Consider the following 13,597-nt stretch of genomic DNA (forward strand, 5'->3'; position numbering starts at 1 on the left):
AGAGGTACCAAATGATGGGAGCTTGAGCCCATGACATTGTATATTATGTTAATTAAACGTGACGTGAGTGAATCAAAATTGTGTTTGGCGATTCAGTAAATCATTACAAATTTAGAGTGATTACAAGCTTTAACAGCTTGCTTTTACGAAGTTGACACACCATTCAAAAACAGTAGAAATATCAAACTCAAATGCGTCTTTATTCTTCACACGTTTTGCACAAGAATCATACACCACTACATTAACTTATCAGCAAAGTGTTTTTCTACACAGTGCGTACATCTATCAAGTCAAACTCTAATGAAAATGTACGCATACAAGATTATGTGCCATGCACCAATTCTAAACAACATTACCACTTGCATAACAATAAAAGTAACAATGTGTCATTCTCATTTTCAATTAAAATTGTTCTCAATGTTATCAGGTGACAATCCCACTTGAACAAGGCACCGTTACAATAGTTGGTCATTCAGCATTTTTCCACTCCTGTCAGTTAACTTTAAAACACCCCAAATCATAACTTTAGTTTCAAGTATGACCTACAATCAGAGAAATCTATGTGCAAAACACACAAACAAAAGATACGTAACAAGTAGGGGTGTAACGATTCATCGATACACATCAATTAATCGATATAATGCTCTACGATTTATTGGCATCGGTGCTAAACGTAAACATCAATTTATATCGCCGTGTTTGACCTCGGACACTAGACGCGACTTTATTTTGAAATCCATTTCATTGTTGCTTGCTTCCTCTTTCCGGGAGCAGTGCGCGCCGTTGTTGTGCTGTGAGCAGAGCAGGCACGTGAAAGGGGAGTCGACAACTAGTACGCGGCTCCTGGGCTGGTGCTATGGCTAGTGTCCAAAAAGAATTTGTTATAAATCAGGATATTGTTCTATATTTTTTATTAAAAAAAAAAATAATCGATCGTAGAGCACTATATCGTGAATGAATCGCAGCAGGCTTTAAGATATCGGCAAATATCGTATCGTAGTTCTTTGTATCGATATGATATTGTATCGTGACAAAACCCGTGATTTACACCCCTAGTAACAAGTAATGAGCGTAGCATCGGTCTCATCAAACAAATCATTGTTACAAAGTCTCACTTCAAGATCAGATTCAAGAAAGTCCAGTCTTGTGTGCACATGTCAAGATTTTAGATGCTGGACTGTGTGCTTGGAGCAGGCACTCCAGTGGTCATTCCCTTGAGAAAAATAAAAGTGGTCGTGGATGCCAATGGGAGAATCTATCCTCTACATTGCACTGAGGTGAATGAGGAATGACAACACGGCTTCTGTGAAGGCAGTACTACAACACTGGCACTGCTATGTTTGCAGAGCAGAGAGGCGTCGTTCGATACACTGCTTGCCTGGAAAAATAGATAACTCCATTGTAATAACAATAACGCCCAGCATCAATGGCTGACTGAAAAAGTAACATTGCAATGAAGAGAACGTGATCTTGTTTGTACATACATCGTTCAATACTGTCAATGTCCTTTCCCTCCGTGATGAATCGGGACAAACCCTCCAGAAGCAGAAGAGCTTTATGGTATCGCTGGACTACTTCTCTATCACAATGGAACATCTCATCTAAAGCTGCAGATTGTACCTGAAAGCAATTTTAAACACAACAAGGCTGAAACAGTGATGCAAAATGAGCGGTACATGCTGCACATCATGTCGGAATGAGAGGGGATCTCACCATCTGCATAGTGTGGCAATAGATGAGCTTCTCTGCTGTGAGTCCATTGAAGCGATTCATTAGCTTCTGCTTGTCGGTCAAAAATGTTTGCAGCCGATCGCTGATGGAGCGACAGCATACAATACAGCTCTTGTACAATTCATTCAACTTCTTGATCACTAAATTCAGGAAAAACACAATATTACAACATTATTATTATTATTACGAGCAGGCTCAATGTCATATTCTTACATGACTTTATGTAGAACACATAAAGGAAGCTATGAACACAGATGTAATGATTGTCACAAAACCAAAGGTAATTTCACCTTGTTTGACTGTGGATGAAGGAAGCAGTCGACCTTGCTGAATATTTTCTTTGGCATTATGCAGAGCCGCGGACAGAGACTCTACTGCTTTCATATACAACAGTAACTGTTCTGCACAGCTACAAGGAGAACATGACACCAGAAAGCGTGCTCAGTTAAATGCCAGGAGAAGAGTGTATTACCAAAATGGTCAAATAAATGTGCTGACCTCCAGTCTCGACTTAAGAGGCTGATTTGGTCTATCAACAGACTGTGTTCTGGAAAGGAAACCTCGGGGCTTCTAATGGCATCCATAACCGGGTCCTTCGAAGAAGCCAATTCCATGATACAGTGCACAAAAGCCAATATGAACTGGAGGTCACCCAGGGCATCTCTATGGACCTGCTGTGGAATAATCAAATGCATAAAGGTTTGTGACTAAAGAAAGTTCAGTTGCATGGTCAGTTACCTCGGTGACATAACTCGCAGCCTTTCACCAAATATTCACCAAAGGGATTACCTCCATCAATGTATCTCCGGGGACCTCAGGAGGATGAAAGGCCAAACTGCAGTGCGGAGTAACATCCATAGATTCAGTCTCATTGCTTTTACAGCTTCTTTGATAACGAAGGGGACTGTTGCGCAACAAGGCTGTGGTAATGCAGTTGGGTGAGCCTGCATTAAAAAGTACACAGCTCAAGCGATAAATAGTTTGTAATTGGAATAAGGTTTTTATTAACAGATCACTTCACAATACTTGGACAAATGCATTACAATCAGGAGCTAGTATTTTATGTTTAATGGTGACCGAGTTCCAAATATGATATGTGAACAGTGGTAAATTGAGGTAATGTTTCCTATTGAACTAAATGATAATACAATAAATCCATTCCAGCTCCCAAACTAAATTATACTTACCTTTTTATATAGTGTGTGGTTAAAAAAAGATGCCTTTATAATGCCTTATAAAGATAAAACACTATAATAAAGAAATAAAAACTAAAAGGGGAGAAGGCCTATAAGCTCTTCCACTCAAAAAGAGTATTTTTCCATAATAACATGGGAAAATTCAGATTAATTTATTTTTAAATTTTTATAATGTTCTTTTCTTTTCAGATTCATTAGTTCATTTTGGCATATCAACATCCCAAGACCATTCCTATACTGAAAATAGTACCACAATTTAGGTACTAATTTCTATGAATATCTTGTAGGTAAACCAAACTGTTGCCTACATTATTCGCTCACGATATGCGACACTGGTGCCTTTTCAATCATTTCTATTCTGGGCATCTTTGTTTTTGATGATTAACCTTGTTGGAGGCCAACCAACTATAGGGAAAATTATACAAATATCCATGGCAAAAAGCAAAATTACATTCACTCATCAATTACCTGACAGCATCCTTGGGAACATAGTGTCAGGAGGAGTGTTTCCAATAGCAGGAGAACCCAAGGAGAAGACTGCAGTTGGTGAGCTCGCCGATGAAGCAAGTACTGCGTGACAGCCAGTAAGTGGTGCTATAGATTCGAATAAGTCAAGTGTAAAGGACAAAACTGCCACACACTAACAAGTAATTCTTGGACATACTATTGTGGTCTGTGGCTGGACTATACTACAACGACAGAACATTTCTGGTTGAATAAAAATTAAGGCGACTACTACCTGCGATATCCATGGTCTTTTCATAGCAGAGACTTTCATCACTTCTCGGTTCAAGAAATTGAGGTCCAAATGCAGCTTTAAGCAAAATGCCAGACACTCTGCCAATGTTCTGTGATCTGGACATTCAATATACACAGAAAGTTAATGAAGCAAACATTTAATGATTTATTAAATCAAATAATCTCACTCTTATTACTATTGGCACCACAACAATAACAACTTGTTCTGACATTTTAAATTGCCCATTTTTGTTGGAGGATTTATTGCCATAGTTGGTGAGGGAAGCTGTTGCAAGAGTTGGACTCTGCGCATCTGACATGGTCCTGCATGAATTATCCTGCAACAAAAGTTTTCAAAAACAAACAAACAAACAAATAAATACTAGCAGGAAACACAGAACATCCCAGCATAAACTGAATGATTATGTGAGCGAGAGAGACTGACCTTGTTGCTGGGACTCTCCATCTTGTCAGGGGACTCCATGGGCCATCCAGTTCTTGTTCTAATAGGTAGAGTCTGATCTGAAGTCCTTGGGGTACTTCCCACTAGATTACAGAAAATGGGATATGCAGTATACTGTTCTGTACATCATGGTCAATTGATCATCTGTTGAGTTTGGCTGTGACACATTGGATTTATTCGTACCACGAGGCGGGAACTGAGGTGCCTGGGCCCCTCTGCTAGTTGGACTTGAGGAGTATGGGACAGGACAGGAATCATTAGATTCGCGTCGTGAGGAACATTCACTCGAGCCAGCATAACAGAGTCGGCCCCTGGAGGATGTATGAAACAGTCACACAGAAAATCATGCGAGTTATGTGTAGAGAGAGATTTGAAAGAGAAGTGCCTCTATACCTGGTGGAGTCTTGTGAGCCTGAAGGTTGCAGATTCCGCTCCATTCGCCGGTAGTTATGGATCTGAGTTGGGACTGGAATAGGCTCTGAATGGCTGCGGTCAGACACAGCAGGCTTCCTGTATGGATTAAAACGTGCCAAAATACAGAACAGTAAAATACATAATATAGTACGCGACAGGACCAGCCGAGTGGCTGAAGAATAACTCATTCCGTCTTAGGCTAACAAAACCTATCCCAGACTGTCTTACCCAGGAGGCTTGGAGTGACACTGAAGCAAAGGAGAGCAGGGAGATGTCCTGCCAATTGGTTCAAGATCTCTCTCTGTTCTAGGTGGGCTTCTCCTGAGAAGATATCAAAAGTATTTTACCATCCCTCAATGCATCTTAGTGCTGTGAATTATTTCTGTTCTGCATGTTTCATTATTTAATATGTCCCCAAAATAAAACAAATTAGGGATGGTCGGCCACCCTCTTGTGCCCATTTTATCGGTAATCAAAGGCATACATATCTGACAGAAGTCCATTAAGATGCCATTTCTGTAAATATATGATATTGATTATGCAATGTTAAAGAAATGTATGTATGGCCTGTTAACTCTTCACAGTCAATATACATTCCCACAGCAAGTCAGTTGAATATAATATTCCAAACTCACCCAGTGTATATCAGGCAACTTTCAATGGGCGATGCACTGTCCTGCTCACACGTGTACTCACCTGCGATGCAGTGAAATAAAACATCAATATGGTAAGTTGTAAAAGAATTGTTGTGTGATATGCGAGTTGGTGCATGAGTGCAATTCTTACCGGGAGACTCGGGATGTACCATAACATAGTCTTCTGGAAAAGACAAACTGTCCATGCTTCCTCTTCTGGTTAGTTCTTTCGAGTGGAAGACAACGGTGTCTGACACAGGAGAGTTTTTCAATTTGGCCTGATGGCGATATTTCTCTTTATTGGAAAGCTAAGAACAAAGTGATTTAATTTAAAAACCAAATATACAAAATACATTGTAGTTAAATTTTCAAAAGGACATGAGAGGCACCCACCTGAGGAGAGGCTGGGTGGGATGTGGAGGAGCTGCTAGAAGAGCTTCCTGAGGCAGAACTAGGATAGAAGCACACCAGTGTTGGAGAGCCTGGTCAAAAAGAGGGTGCTTGTGTTTAGATTTTGTGAAAACAGTAGTGGATATTATGTACTGAACCAAAGGACATAGCGTACATACATTTTCTAGAAGCTGAGCTTGTCTCCAGGAAAGGATGATAAAAAAACTCATCTGCAAAAGAAAATAGGAAGGGACACGAGATTGACAATAAAGCAGACTTTGACTTTGTTTAGCGACAACATATCAAAGTCAAATGCCGGCTCAGTGGCATAGTGGTAGAGTGTCCGCCCTGAGACCGGAAGGTTGTGGGTTCAAACCCTGGCCGGGTCATACCAAAGACTATAAAAATGGGACCCATTGCCTCCCTGCTTGGCACTCAGCATTAAGGGTTGGAATTGGGGGGTTAGATCACCAACTGATTCCCGAGCGCGGCACCGCTGCTGCTCACTGCTCCCCTCTCCCCCAGGGGATGGATTAAAATCACACGGGGATGGGTTAAATGCAGAGGACAAATTTCACCACACCCAGGTGTGTGTGTGACGATCATTGGGACTTTAATCTTTAATCTTAATCTTAATCTTTATTGTCAATCCCTTTCTTCATATGTCAAGACACACAAAGAAACCAAAATTCCGTTTCCTCTATCCCACGGTGACGAGACATAGTACACGATAGACATACAAGTAGACGACACAAGATAAAAACAAGAAGGCACAAACAATAAATAATAACTAATAAATAATAAATAAATAATATGAGTGATGAATAAATAATAAACAAATAACACAATAAATAAGAGCATCAATAGCATATAAACTAAGAGATATGTTTTTGTAACAAATGGCAGTGGGTTTAAAATGAGTCTTGTTCAGAACTTGTAAATAATCATCCTGAAATAAAATAATGATGAAAAACCACAACATTTTAAAAAGGCAGATGTTTACCAAAGCTGATCCTATCCTTGTGGTTTCTCTGAAGAAGTCCCAACAGTAGCTGTCTGAGGTTACTTGAAGTCTCCTTTGGGATGCTGAGGAAAAGACAAAGATTTCCTTTTTATACAAACATAGATGGTGATCTATGTTGGCATAAATAGTATAGATAAGAAAACGGAGTTCAGGTGCATAAAAGTTTTCTTCTTGTTGTTATTTTGTGTCGCCTACTTGTGTGTCTATCGTGTACTATGTCTCGTCACCGTGTGATAGAGGAAACAGAATTTCGGTTTCTTTGTGTGTCTTGACCTATGATGGGATTGACAATAAAGCAGACTTTGATTTGACTTTGACTTTGATAAAACCTAATTTAGAGCTTCTCTATGTGTATCTATCATACAGTATTTTATGCAACAGTGTGTTCACAATGTGTGCACTTGTGTGTTAAAGGTCACACGTTTTTTGTTTTTAAACGTGAGCCGTAAAATGTGTCATTTTCTGGCTAATTTATAGCTTCAGGCCAAAATCATAGCTATAGTCTTTGCAGGCTGCGTGTGCGTGCGAGTGTGCGTGCGTGTTTATGCAGGCGGCGCTTTGTGGGTCACATGGAAAACGATAGCAGTGCAGGCCACTTGCTGGCAGCTCCAAGTAGGTTATATATAGAACGCGCCAAGAAAACAACCAACCTTGCCTTCTAACACATTTGGCTAGCTTATGATTGGGTTTATTATAGTAAAGCCAAACAAACTTGTAAAGTCAAGGATGACATGGCCAAAAAAGCTGAATTTGTGCTCACTGAGACAGCTCTGTAGAGTTCTTTTAAAATATTTTTGAAACACCTCATGCGGTTGGTTTTATGTATGTTTGCATGTACAGTTGATATTGTGTTAGGTCCAAAAGGTGCACCAACCTTGGTACAAGGGTCCTGTTGCATTCATAGAAGAGGCGGAGCTCCTGTGGTGTGTTTGCCTTTACAATAATAAAACTGCATTAACAAGAGAGCATTCAAACACACAAGTACTCAAAATCATGGTCACATGTAAAACTGCACATTTGCTAAATTTCCCAAGAGCCTCTCATTGCAACATTTGCCTGTGTTGTGTGTGAATAGTAAAAAGCTTGATTTAAATATTACAGTGTGACATGTAGTCGACACATTAAGTACTTATGTACGATAATTCACTTGAGGAAAGTCTCATGTTTGATGCTGCTTGATAAATAAACATCACCCCTGTCATTAGATAGCGTTATCACTGTTTGTAGTTTTGCTGATCTGCCAAAAAGAAACACTTTCCTGGGAAAAACAATCTTTATAAACCAGGAAGGTTAGTTCAACTGTGTGACAATCAAACAAAAAGCCCTTGCCGTCCTTCTGATCATAAAAAAAGGGAAAGCAATCCACAAATAGGGTTGTGTAACAATATTTCCTCGAAACTCACAACCACTTGTGCGTGCCCGCCACCATGTAAACGGGGGTCATTATGAATATGCATTCAGTTTTTTTCACTTTATACTGGGGACCAAGGAGGGTGCCAGGCAGCTGGCGTGTGATATATCACATTTCTGTTTTGTACCATGTTTTGAATTGACAATTACAAGAACATTCTTTCTAGGAACAGTGCGTTGCTCAAACCACATTCATGAGGTGTTTTGCAACAGACTCCAGCAAATGCTGTTCCAAAACATACACAAGAGACTCACGTTAACATGCCACGTCGAGTATGATTTCCGTTGGTGTTACTCACATGAAATGGTGCCTTCCCAGTTAGACACTGGTAGATAATGGTGCCTATGCTCCACAGATCAGCTTTGGCATCATAAGTGTGGGACATGATAACCTCGGGGGCCTGTGTCAAGAAACACTGAGTATCTCATTGCCATTACAACACTTGGGCACAGGACACAAAGCAAAGGCCTTAACAACTCACCATGTACATGGGTGAGCCACACAGTGTTGCTGCCATAGTGTTTGTCTGAAGATAACGCGCAAAGCCAAAATCAGCTGTGAGGGACCATGAAAAAAACATTAAACAAATGCAGCTAGACAGTATGATGCACTTTCTTCTACTATACATCTCTGTTGAGTTTTTACCTATCTTAACGCACGTGTTAATGGAACTGGACCTCCTGCCCTTCGGGTGGCAGAGCAAGATGTTCTGGGGTTTCAGATCTCTGTGCAGGATGCCTTTGCTCTGTAGAACCTTCATGGCCTGAGCAATCTGCTGAAAGAAAACTCGGATTGTATCCTCGCTTAACGTCCCCTTAGCTGTGGGTAAGAGCAAGGAAAATGTATATCTACGTAAATGACCGAGACAGCGGAATGTATTACAATTAAACAGCATTCCATCAAGTGTACGGAAAGTCTGGAAATATATTTGAAGCATTTATAAACGTCCAGTCCAATTGAAGCTTTTCAAGCACTTTCTAGATCAAAGACCAAGCTTTTCTAGCACCTTGGAGTTTTGATGAATTACCTATTATCAGTATACATATATAACACACACACACAGACACGCGCACATATATTTATGTATATAGTGGATGTGAAAAGTCCAGACAGACACATTATTCAAATGCCAAGTTTGTGGGATAAAAAGGGACCAAGACAATTAATTTCAAAACTTTCCACTAGAGCTGTCAAATTTAAGTGATTAACCAACAACAAATCAATTATCAAATTAATCAATAACTATTCTAATAATCGAGTTATCGGATGGCAGGAGATGGCAGTGTGACCTGTTCTGAGAAGTGTTCTAGTGACTCAGACACTTAGATAGAAAGTATCACACACCTGACAATATTTCATTTCATAAGTTTGTTTACATATACAACGGCAGATGCCAGGATGATTGCAACATTGAGACAGAACTCCGATCATCACATAAACATTACACTTTGTGGAAGAGAATTTGGCAGCAGTGTTTTTCCACCAGAGGACTAGGATAAGTGTGTGACAGATGGGTGAGGTCACATGGGTACTCTGTAAGCAGGCCGCAAATAACTGGCAATGCCCCCTAGCAGGGACACAAAACAGTCAAGTCTACAAAACAGGAGACGCTGACAGAATTACACTAGCACTTTAAATTAGCGTTCAAACTGACTGGCTAAATTTAATAAATGAAAAATCAACTCAGCAGTGTCAATTAGGGGTGTAACGATTCATCGATACACATCGATTAATGGATATAATGCTCTACGATTTATTGGCATCGATGCTAAACGTAAACATCGATTTATATCGCCGTGTTTGACCTCGGACATTAGACGCGACTTTATTTTGAAATCCAGTTCATTGTTGCTCGCTTCCTCTTTCCGGGAGCAGTGCGCGCGGCGTTGTTGTGTTGTGAGCAGAGCAGGCACGTGAAAGGGGAGTCGACAACTAGTACGCGGCTCCTGGGCTGGTGCTATGGCTAGTGTCCAAAAAGACGAGGAAATTTGCTCCCCTTTAGGCTTCAAGTCATTCGTTTGGAAGCACTTTGGATTGCAAAGAAAAGATGGCTCAACGGACAAGACACGTGCAGTTTGTAAATCCTGCCATGCGGTGATCAAATATTCAGGGAGCACAAATCTCGCCGCACATTTAAAGAAAAAACACGACATCAAAGTTCAGTGTTAAAATAAGCACTTTGTATACTACAATACTGCAGTACCTTGTTGATTTTGCGTATGAATTGTTATAAATCAGGATATCGTTCTATATTTTTTATTTAAAAAATAAATATATAATCGATCGTAGAGCACTATATCGCGATATATCGTGAATGAATCGCAGCAGGCTTTAAGATATCGGCAAATATCGTATCGTAGTTCTTTGTATCGATATGATATCGTATCGTGACAAAACCCGCGATTTACACCCCTAGTGTCAATGTATATCTTTGAAACCTGAGGAAGGGCACCATTTTAGTAAGTAATGTTCATTGGTCATGTAAATGTGGTGGAAATCACTTGGCACATGACAAAGCTAGGGCATGAATAAGAATCTATAAATAATTACTGGCCAGTTACAGTTTCTACTCAAATTACCTCATTACAAGGCAAATTTGGGGGTTTAAGTGCAACTATATGGGGATGAGCGATATTTCTTTCGACTGAACTTGTGGGAACGTTTATTCCTCAACCTCTAGACCAAAACGGCAAAGCCTCTTAAGGCCACATAGACTAGCAGGTAACATCAGAGTAATCGAAGCAATAGTAACATATGTAACAGAATAGTAATGAGAATACCTGGCTGTAAAAAAAAGCATGATATAAGCTGCATGAGAACACTTACATTGAAGGTACTCAGCCAGGTCACCTCCATTGCAATACTGTAAAGACAAGAGATGTTGTAGTAAAAGAATGTAATAATCCAGCCATAACAAGTAATGTATTTTCTTTTACCACATTTATACATACCTCCATGACGAGATACACACAACCACCTATTTCCTGTGGATGAAAACAAATACAAAAATGATTATTGATTTTACAGCTTTTATTTAATACTTACACCAACAATTCATTCACCAACAATGCAAGCAGTACAGAGACCACGTTTACAGTTTTAGACCGACAGGTGTCTGAACCCATTAACCCACTCACCCCCTCCCTGCGTCCTGCAAACCCATTAACACTTCTGTTCAGTGACACTGAAAAAGTCACACGTGAGGTGAAATTGTGAGATGGAGCAAAGGGCAAGGGTTACAAGTATAAGGTGTCAGTCTAGCTAACATGGAGAGTAGGTGAAGTGTGTGTGTGTGTGTGCTTTGTCATTTGTGACACCAACACAAAGCTAAATGGAAAATCCAGCGCAATGAAACAATGTCTTAAATTATGTCTTAAATCAGTGCTTCTCAATTATTTTCTGTTACGCCCCCCCCTAGCAAGAAGAAATCTATTCGCGCCCCCCCTCCCCACCGTGACTATCCTAACTTGTCTTGTAAGTCGTAAAATGTTGCACTGTCGCAAACGTGACAGAAGTAACAATGAGAGCGCCACTGCCCCCTGCTGTAGTAAACGCGCATTTACACTTTATTCTAGTACTGCCAAAAAAAAAGCCTGTTCCCCAGGGTCACACGCACCCCCCCAGGAATAGCACCGCGCCCCCCAAGGGGGGCGTGCCCCACTATTTGAGAAGCACTGTCTTAAATGATTAAACTCGTAGAAGATCAGTTTAATAACTGGTGATTGACTTCTTGACCAGCTCAGTGTAGTAGTGGTAGAGTGTCCGCCCTGAGACTGGAAGATTCTGGGTTCAAACCCCGGCCGGGTCATACCAAAGACTATAAAAATGGGACCCATTGCCTCCCTGCTTGGCACTCAGCATTAAGGGTTGGAATTAGGGGGTTAGATCACCAAATGATTCCCGAGCGCGGCACCGCTGCTGCTCACTGCTCCCCTCTCCCCCAGGGGATGGATCAAAATCACACGGGGATGGGTTAAATGCAGAGGACAAATTTCACCACACCCAGATGTGTGTGTGACGATCATTGGGACTTTAACTTAACTTTACAAAATGTCTTGCAGCCTCACTCGAAGTGTAAAAGCTTAAGGCGTGCGAGTGTGCATCTGGTGCAAGCTGATGCTTTAGAACCCATTGTTTAAGTGTCCATCTGCCACAAATAGGAGATTAGTTCACAGCTTTGTGGTTGTCTGGCAGGTGACAGCAAGGCAAGCAGCTATTCATTGACACAAACTACTAAATGCTAATAATAACTTCAATAATCCTAGATTTATAATATCTATTGTTTTTTATGGCTTACTGCATGTACAAAGTGAAAATGCAGTATTCAACTTCTAGATGCCTGAAAGCTTCCAAAAGGAACTAGACAATATACAGTTGTTTGTATAGTTGCTCTTAATATTTCATCAAACTATAACTACATGACATAAAATGGTAAAAACGTATGTGTATTTTATAATGTGGAAAATAAAATCTAACCCACCTGATAGTCTAGTAGTCTGACTATATTCTCATCCTTGAGTTCCTGGAGGTAAAAACACCCAAAGAGGACATGAAACTGATTAAAAAACAACAACAACAACAACAACAGTTCATTGTCTTGGGTTTGTTATAATCAAGCAGTTGCAGTACAAGTTGATTTCTAAATGGATATGAAGCCAAATGCAAATGTTATTATCACTTTCAGCAAGATTTTCTTCAAAGAACATCGAAGGTGATGTCATTGACACAATAAGCAGGATGATGCGCTTCTTTGGCATTTCCAGATGTTGCTCAGACCTTATATAGATTTTTTTGAGATTCACAGTTCCTTATTTTGCATTTTAGAAGGCGAAACAAATCTCCAGACACACCATACACAATTCTTAGTTACCTTTAATATTTTGATTTCTTTCCCAAGTAGAGAATGGGATTTAGCCAGGTTTTTCTTGTTGATGCACTTGACAGCCACTTCCCACTCATGTTTCTGGACAAACAAAACAACGTATTAGCTACGATGTTCATTCAGATAAATGTCGAAACTCACTGACATCAGTTTACCTCCTTATGTCGTCCTTTGAACACAACCGCAAAGGCACCGTGACCAATCAGGTCTTTCCTGCTGAACTCAAACTTTCCAACAGACTCCATGAGGTCCCTTGTGCGTGTCCTATCCAGGCTGGCTTGGGAGGTTGAATTACCGAGGCAAGCACACACGCAGCGCCACAAAACCTTCACTGGACGCGGTGAATCCCATTTTAAAGTCCAATTGTAGAATCCTCATTAGCATATTATTAAAGACAATGTCGACAACGAACGAAAAACGTTGCGTTCACTTGACAAAAACAAACAAAAAAGTAAAACACGTGCCACAGGATGTAAACAAAGATATGTAACCAGATATTTTTCTTTTAATGTTTCAAACGATTTCCTCCGAATGGTCCAGTTCACAAAACTAAAGAGACGTGTTAATAAAGTGAACCGTCTGTATTCAACCAGTTATCATATATTTACATTTTTGGCGTCCTCCTCACCTTTTATCGCTGTCACTCATGTTACCAATGAGCATGCGCACCAGGAACAGCTGTTTGGTTGGAGTTGCCTTCAGTGACACCTTGT

General features: G+C 40.3%; 1 protein-coding gene across 5 annotated transcripts; it reads right to left on the reverse strand.

The window, feature by feature from the left end:
* Positions 1-181: 181 nt before the first annotated feature.
* On the reverse strand, positions 182-13,548 carry ulk1a (unc-51 like autophagy activating kinase 1a). Of its 5 annotated transcripts, none has more exons than XM_061278997.1 (27): positions 13,040-13,548; positions 12,873-12,965; positions 12,483-12,524; positions 10,954-10,986; positions 10,829-10,865; positions 8,648-8,821; positions 8,484-8,557; positions 8,301-8,402; positions 7,466-7,524; positions 6,571-6,653; positions 5,747-5,797; positions 5,571-5,659; positions 5,329-5,485; positions 5,178-5,238; positions 4,771-4,863; positions 4,522-4,638; positions 4,312-4,439; positions 4,111-4,211; positions 3,897-4,003; positions 3,667-3,782; positions 3,396-3,497; positions 2,521-2,675; positions 2,230-2,405; positions 2,022-2,140; positions 1,714-1,871; positions 1,485-1,620; positions 182-1,378 (listed from the first exon to the last, which is right to left on the reverse strand). In XM_061278997.1, the coding sequence occupies exons 1-27, from the start codon at positions 13,127-13,129 to the stop codon at positions 1,335-1,337; spliced, it is 2,697 nt and encodes an 898-aa protein (XP_061134981.1). In that variant the 5' UTR covers positions 13,130-13,548; the 3' UTR covers positions 182-1,334. The 5 variants fall into 5 exon arrangements, with proteins under 5 accessions (XP_061134981.1, XP_061134980.1, XP_061134983.1 ...); XM_061278996.1 differs by having other exon boundaries at positions 3,396-3,521; XM_061278999.1 differs by lacking the exon at positions 13,040-13,548 and having other exon boundaries at positions 3,396-3,521; positions 8,648-8,774; positions 12,873-12,934.
* Between the last annotated feature and the right edge of the window lie 49 nt (positions 13,549-13,597).

This window comes from Syngnathus typhle, linkage group LG5 (genome assembly GCF_033458585.1).
Source record: "Syngnathus typhle isolate RoL2023-S1 ecotype Sweden linkage group LG5, RoL_Styp_1.0, whole genome shotgun sequence".
NCBI lineage: Eukaryota > Metazoa > Chordata > Actinopteri > Syngnathiformes > Syngnathidae > Syngnathus > Syngnathus typhle.